Source organism: Eriocheir sinensis, chromosome 44, assembly GCF_024679095.1.
Source record: "Eriocheir sinensis breed Jianghai 21 chromosome 44, ASM2467909v1, whole genome shotgun sequence".
Classification (NCBI taxonomy): Eukaryota; Metazoa; Arthropoda; class Malacostraca; order Decapoda; family Varunidae; genus Eriocheir; species Eriocheir sinensis.
In genome coordinates this window covers 11,129,474-11,137,526 of record NC_066552.1, presented here as the reverse complement: position 1 = coordinate 11,137,526, position 8,053 = coordinate 11,129,474, and the positions used below count along the sequence as shown (strand labels likewise).

At 40.6% G+C, this 8,053-nt stretch overlaps 1 protein-coding gene across 2 annotated transcripts in view; it reads right to left on the bottom strand.

Annotated features, from left to right (window-relative positions):
- The window catches only part of LOC126980475 (U-scoloptoxin(01)-Cw1a-like), an 8,975-nt gene extending 5,925 nt beyond the window's left edge, over window positions 1-3,050 (bottom strand). For both annotated transcript variants that reach the window (XR_007733261.1, XM_050830406.1), the window contains exon 1: window positions 2,621-3,050. Coding sequence is in view for 1 of the 2 variants with exons in the window: in XM_050830406.1 (XP_050686363.1) it covers window positions 2,621-2,857 (237 nt within the window). In the remaining variant the exon portion in view is untranslated. The remainder of the gene's footprint in view (window positions 1-2,620) is intronic.
- Between the last annotated feature and the right edge of the window lie 5,003 nt (window positions 3,051-8,053).

Sequence of the window (8,053 nt, the reverse complement as noted above, 5' to 3'; positions counted from 1 at the left end):
TAGAGAAGGTGAAAGTTTAGAGAAAGAGAAAAATATGAAGCGAAGAGGGAACAGAGACAAGAAGAAGGAAATATACAGAAAAGAGAAGATAGGGAGTGAGAAACGAAGGAAGAGGGAAGGGGAACATAAAAAGATAATAAGGAAGGTCGTAAAATTGAGAAGAATGGGAGGAAGAGAAGAGAGGGGGAGGGAAAGAGGTAAATAATGGGAAGGGGAAGCTCTTTAGAGGGAAGGGAAAGGGAGGGGAGGGGAGGGGAATGGAGGGAAGAGGGAAACAATAAAGGAAGGGGGTGTTTAGGAGGGGAAAGAGGGAGGGAGGGAGAGAGGGAGGGGTAAAGAGAGGGAGAGGGAAATAATATAGAGGGGAAGCAGTTAAGAGGAAGAGGAGGAGGAGGAGGAGGAGGAGGAGGAGGAAGAAAAGGAGTTGGAATAAGAAGAAAAATAGATAGATAGATATAGAGATAGATTGATAGGTAGATAGATGAGAGAGAGAGAGAGAGAGAGAGAGAAAAGCGCATCTCCGTTCAAGCATTTTTCTGGTGTGCGTGGCTTCCTCCTCCTCCTCCTCCTCCTCCTCCTCCTCCTTTCACCTGCTATTACTGGGAACATCCTCACTTCCTGGTTCTCGTTTTCTGTGTCCGTTTTCTATGATAAGTAATTAATGACCAACTACAGTATTATTTTTTTCCTGAGATCGTAAATATATGTTGTAGTTTTCTTCTATTATTTACGTTTATTATTTCATCTGTTATTTCTAGTATCTATTATTTTGACTTTTTTTTTATATTGTGGTCACTATCTTATCTTTCCTTACCTCATTTCTCCTTCCCTTATCATCATTTCTCTGTTCTTATTTATTATGCCGTTTACACCCCTTTATCGTCATTCCTCATCATCCTCACCTCATATCCCCCTTTATTTCACCTATCTTTTTCCCTTTCTCTCGTTTTCATCACTCATTTCTATTCTCTTTTACGCGTTCATCCTTTCTTCCTCATTTCTCGTCATTCTCATCTCAATTCCCCATTATTCCACCTTTCCTTTCCTCTTCTCCCTTCTCTCCTCATCTTCATCACTAATCTCTACTCTCATTTATTTATACCATCTACACTCTTTCATCCTCAACCTTATCATTCTCACATCATCTCCTTTATCATTTCACCTTTCCCTTTTCTCTTATCTCTATCCTCATTTAATAATACTTTCAACACTCATTCATCCTCATTTATCATCATTCTCACCTCATCCTCCTCATTATCTCACCTTTCCCTGTATCCTTTTCCCCACCTTTCATTTTTCCCTTTTCCCTTTATCTCCATCTTCATCACTCACCTCTGTTCTCATTTAGTTATACATCTTCACACTTTCATCTTCTTATCTCATCATCATCGCCTCATCTCCCCCATTATTTCACCTTTCCCCTTCTCCACTTAATACACACTTTTCCCCTTACTTTGCAACCCCCATCACGGTGTCGACATTCACCTCTCTAACCCGCCATTAATACCTTCCTTTCTTCTATCTTACCTTCCCTCCCTCCCTCCTTCCCTCTCCCTTCACCTTCATTACGTTTCCCTTCACTTTGATCTCACCTGTTTATTTTTTTGTGAACCTTACCTGCCCATTATCTCGTTTCTACCTTGTCATGCTCGAGTACTCACCACCTGTGTTTACCTGTTATGTATTGAGGCTGTTTTCTCTGGGTGTTAATTAGGTTTGTTGCTCACCTGCTTCGTATAGCCTACCTGTGTTGATTTTTTCGTTCTCTCCTCCTTTCGCTTTCTTTCAGCTCATTCCGTGCTCAGTAAACTCATCATTCTTCGCCTCACTCACACACAACCCATAATTTTCTTCCCCTATTTTCCCATTTTTCTTCACCTCAACTTCTACCTTCCTTTCAGTTTCCCATGATTATCTCCTTTCTTCATTTCTTCATGCACCTTCCCATTCCCCTATTCACCTGTTTTCATTTTATCCTGGTTGCCAATTTCTTTTTCAACTTTCACTAACTTTCATCTCCTATTATCTTCTCTGTTCCTTTCTTTATTTCCCTTATTTATCATCTCCCATCTTCATAGCGTCTCAGTCCTTTTCTTTTCTTCCCTTATTCCCAGTTCACCCTCCCTTTCAGTCATCAGTATCTTTTCAACCCCTTTTCTTTTCTTCCTTATCCTATCTATAATTTTCTTTGCCTTCCTTTCTTCTCTCGTTCCCATCTCCCTTCCCCTCACGTTCATCTCTGTCATCTCGACCTCGTTCTTTTCTTCTCCTATTTTCATTTCACCTTCCACTAGTCATCCGTATCTTTTCAACACCCTATTCATTTCTTCATTTTCCGATCTATATTTTACTGGCCTCCCTATCATTCTTAATCCCATTCCCTCTTATTTCACTCTCTTATATATTCTCGACCCCTTCCTTCCCTCCCTTAATCTCCCCTCCCTTCCCTCGCACTCATTTGTACACCTTCTCGACCCCTTCCTTTCCTCCCATATTCCCTTCTACTTTTCTCACACCCATACCTTCTCAGCCCTTTCCGTTCCCTTTCAGCCACGCCTCCCATTCCCACATACCTTCTCGCCCCTTCCCTTCCTCTCCCGTCCCCACACCTGTCACGCACCTGGCCTTCGTTGTCTTGTATGGGCAGACAGATGTGGAAAACCCTGCAGGCGTTGTCCACGTCCGCATAGTACCCATAGGGACGACCCTCGCATGCGAACTGCTGTACCACTTGCCCCGTGATCAGGTCGTAGTCCGCGGGGAACACGTACGCCATCCGGGACCTCGCGACGCCCATCAGACACGCGCCTACTGCCAGGAACACGGCGAGGGCGAGTCTGTTTTGTGTGTGGGCCATGCTGGGGTGGGGGGTGGGGGTGGGTAGTTTTGATGAGGTGGTGGTGGTGGTGGGGTTTGAGGTGAGGGGGTGAAGTGTGGTGTTGGTGGTGTTTTTTTGTGATTCGCAGACCAGCAGTGTATTGGTGTTGGTGTTGGTGGTGGTGGTGGTGAGGGGGATGGGGTGGTTTGGGGTGGTTTTAGTGGGGAGGATTCTAGTGCTGTGGAAGAGAAAGAAAGGTTGAGTTAGGTTGCTGTTGTTTCTGGGTTGTTTTGTCTTTTTAATTTGTCGTCATTTCAGTTGATCCTTTTTGTCTGTCTTCGTCCTTCTCTCTTATTTATCTTCTTTGTTTTGCTTTTGTTTTTTTCTCTCAGTCGTCTTGTAGTTGTTGTTTGCTGCTTTACTCTTCCTCTTTTACCTTTTCCTCCTCCTTTTACTACTACTACTACTACTACTACTACTACTACTACTACTACTGATACTACTGCTGCTGCTTCTCTCTTCCCCTTTCTCTCACTTCTCTCCTCTCCCTCCTCCTCCTCCTCCTCGCTTCTTTCTCTCCTCCTGCTACCCTCTCTTCCTCCTCCTCCTCCTCCTCCTCTTGTTCCTTCGTCTCCCTCCGTGTAAGGTGAGGTAAGAGCAAACACCTGCCCTCACCTGCCCCCGTAATTAAGGTTCCCACAGGGTTAGCTCACCTTTCCCTCACCCCACCACACCCTCACCCCTCCCTCAATCCCTTCCCAGCCACTCACACCTCTCTCTCCCAGCCACACCCACTCGCTAAAACACTTACGCTACTTAAACACTTACACACTTTTCGCTCGCCTCATCTTCACATCCTTACACTTACTCGCAGCTTGACACTCATTGCACTTTTTGAATTGCACTTCGCTGACTCATTTAAAACCTGATTCATTTACATCTTGACTCATTTACACCTTGATTCATTTATACTTTTACTCATTTACATCTTGACTCATTTACACCTTGATTCATTTATATTTTTACTCATTTACATCTTCATTCATTTACACCTTTGATTCATTTACCTCAATCACCTACACTTTCCTTACGCTTCCTCTTCATATTTTTTTTACACCTGGGATTAGTTTACCTCACACCTGCTTTTCATTTACACCTGATTTACACCTCGTTCATACCTGTGTTGAATGTAGTCTTTTTTTTTTTATATCCTTACTTACCTCTACATTTTCCCTCCTCCCCCCCCTCCCCCTCCCCTTCACACACACACTTTACATCATTCAGTTAAAATATGTTGTCAGTTTCTCGTCTTCATCTTTACAATCTCATCTCTTCCCCCTCCTCCTCGTTCACTTCCTCTTCTTTTCTCTTTCTTTTGTTTTCTTCGTTTGCACTTTCCATGAAGAAGACTGAAGAAAAAAGTGAGGAGGAAGGGTGCAATCTTGTAAAGAGGAGGAGGAGGAGGAGGAGGAGGAGGAGGAGGAGGGGTTACTGTGTCATTGCTACGGCGTGAGAGAGATTAGAGAGGGAGGGAGGAGGAAGGGAGGGAGGGAGAGAGGGAAGGAGTGAGAGAGGGAGGAATGGAAGGAAGGGTGAGGGAAGAGAAGGGAGTTTCCATACACAAAGGGTGACTCAGGAAGGTAGATAGATAGGTAGAGAGATAGATAGATAGATAGATAGAGAGAGAGAGAGAGAGAGAGAGAATGTATCTCTACTTTCCTTCCTCCATTGCCTCTCCTTTTCCTACACATGATTCTCTCTCTCTCTCTCTCTCTCTCTCTCTCTCTCTCTCTCTCTCTTTTTCACAAGTTTATCTGTGTCATCACATTTATCATAATTATCTCATTAACAAATAGAATCGCGTCTCACCTGAAATCTAAGTTAATACTCTGTCTACTTATCTATTTATCTATCTATCAACCTATCTATATCTATCTATCTATCTGTCTAGCTATAAATCTATATATCTATCCATGAATTCATCCATTTGTCTGTCTATCTATCCATCTATCTATCTATCTAACTATGTATGTATGTATGTATGCATCTATCTATCTATCTATTTATCTATCTATCTATCTATCTCTCTCTATCTATCTATCTATCTATTTATCTATCTTGTTTTTCAGCTACTCATTTGTCTTCCTTTCTCTTTTCGTATGACGTAATTTTCAATGAACAAATCAATTACGTTTAGCACCTAACTATAAAATTCCAAACAGGAGTCCAATACAAAACAATTCCCTCCAATTAAACTGATTGTGTACTTCATCCCCCCCCACACTTCCTCCTCTTCCTAATGCAAGAGTTAACATGTATTTTCATTCTTTCATTCTGTTCACTGTTAAACTCTAGCACAGCATTTGTAAGTCTGTATTCCTTCCTTTCTACGATTTAGATACCTCCGAAAGCTCAACCCTATATTCTGTCCAACTTTCTGATGCAAGATTTAACCAGCATCTTCATTCCTTCATCCTTTCACTGGTAAACTCTGTAATGGCTTTTCTTCGTTTGTATACCCTCCTGTCTATTATTATTATTAGAGAGAGAGAGAGAGAGAGAGAGACACTTCGATAACTAATCTGATAATATCCTTTTTACATTCTTATACTATCTTTGCAGGAGCTTCTTTTCTGTACACCGTTTTTCCCTTTTGTTCGGTCTGTCGAGTTTACCAAAAAAATAAAAATAAAGACGAAAGCTTCCGAAACACTCCCTCATAGCATTGGAATGTCACAAAAGGCAAGCCAGATGTCACTAACTATCGGTCATTTAGAGAGATTGATCTTTTGTTGTTTGTTGTGTTGTAAAAGTTTAATAAGCGCAGCAATAAAGACAATAACAAACAGATAAACAAACAACATCGTAATCACAAACACAAGGAGGAAAACACGTACTATTCCTGTTACTGACACGACCATACACATTTTGGACGAAGGAGGAGGAGGAGGAGGAGGAGGAGGAGGATGTAGAAAAAGATAAGGAGTAAATGGATGAAAAAGGAAAGGAGGAGGAGGAGGAGGAGGAAGAGGAGGACAGACAGACAGACAGACAGACAGACAGACACTCAAACGGATAAACAGACAGATAGACACGGTCACATACCCCCTCCCCTTCGTCCCCCCAATATTTGAAAGGGAAAGTATTGGCGAGATGAAAAAGGAAAGGAAAAAAATGGGAAAGCAAGCGGGCGAGGAAAAAAATGAGAGATGGAGTAGGAAAGAGAAATGGAAAAAAACAGTGGAAAAGTAAAGAACGGCTGAAGGGGAAAAAAAATGGGGGATGGAGATGAAGCAAGAAGGGAAAGAGTAAGATGACATGAGGAAAGGGAGGAAAGGAAATGTGAAGATGAAGAGGGAAAGTGAAGGGGTAAAAAGAGGAAGGGAAAACAATGAAGGAAAAGGGGAGAGTTGAAATGAGAAACGGAAATACAGGAAAATAATTATCATGGAGATTGTGGGAAAAATGGAAATAGTATTGAAGAGATGAAAGGGGGAACAAGAGGAAGATACTGAGATGATTGGTGATGAGAAGGAAGTGCATTAAGGAGATGAAGAGAGGAGAAAAAAATGATACCGAGATGATGGAGGGAAATAAATGGCTTTGAGAAGATGAGAGAGAAGGAAAAAAATGAAAAATATCGAGATGAAGGGAAAAATTAAGAAAAGAAATATTGAAAAGATGAAGGGAACAATCATTGACAGAGACAATAAAGGGAAGTAAAGTAAAGACGGGGAAAGCAAGACAGTGATGAAGATGGTAAGTAAATGAAAGAAAAGATTAAACTGTCAGAAATGATGGAGGAAAAGGAATAGAAGAGTGTTGTGGAAATGAAGGAAAACAAAAGTGACAGAAATAATGTGAAAAAGATGATGGAAAAAGAAGACAAATGTGGTGAAAGAAAACGGTAGCAAGAGAAATGATGGAATAAACGGTGATGAAAGGGGAAAAAACAATAAAGTGAGCACAAGACGGAAAAGAGAAAGCAAAAAAACAAAATCAAGATGGAAAATAAAATGAGAAAATAAAAAAAGGGGAAGAGAAAGAAGAAAAAGATGACAAAATATAGAAAAGAAAAAAAAAGAGTTAAGACGAGGGAAAATATGAAGAATTAGTAATATGAAGATTAATATACGAAAATGGAAAACAAGAGTACGATAAAAAAAGACGAACCAAAAGAAAAGAATCTATGAATGAAATGAAGAAGAAAACAACCGTGATAGAAATGTCAAGAGCAAAAATAATATTGACACGAACTGGACATATAAAAAAGAATCACCTGTCGGCAGTACCAGTGTCGAAAAAAGAAAACAAGAATACGAAGAAAATGAACAAAAAGATAAGAATCGATGAATAAAATGAAGCAAAAAATACAATCGTAGCAGAAAAAGTATGACACGATCTGGGTATGAAATAAACACTTGTCGGTAAGTGTTGTCTTGGAAAAGGAAAACAAGAATACTGAGAAGAAAAAAGACAGAAATGATGAATGAAAAGAAGCAAGAAATAACACTACCCAAAATGACGATAGCAAAAATTAATATTGACACGAAATGGGTATATAAAAATCACTTGTCGGAAGAGATTCATATAAAAAAGAATATTAATGAAATGAACTATAAAATAATCGTAAGAGTAATATTAGTATTGACACGGACTGGGTAAAATAAGTCAAATAACGGTAACAGTTGTGTCGAAGAAATGAAAGGAAAACAAGAATATTAAAACGAACAAAAATGAAATAATAAGTAAATAAAATGAATGAAACGAATCAATAATCAAACGTAACACAAATGGCGAAAGCAGTAACAGTATTGCCACAAATTGGGTATATAAAAATCACTTGCCGGAAGAGTTTCATATAAAAGAATATTAAGAAGATGAGCCAAAAGAAAAGAACTGATAAATTAAATAACCCCCAAAACAATCGTAACAGAAATGACGAAAGCAAAAAATACTATTGACACGTGTTGGGTAAAAAAAAAACACTTCTCGTCGGAGGCTGTACACCTTACCTGGCTGGCGGGAGGCACAGGTGTGGCGTGGTGAGGGTGGCACGCCTCCCCTTATATAGTGCCACGCGGGAGGCACTGTGGAAAAGGAAAGTGTGGCGGCGGAGAGCCCAGAAGCCCCACCCTCCGCCTTCTCCTCCTCCTCCTCCTCCTCCTCCTCCTCTTGGTCTATCTCGTCTTCCTTTTCTTAGTCTATCTCCTCCTCCTCTTCTTTCACTTCCTC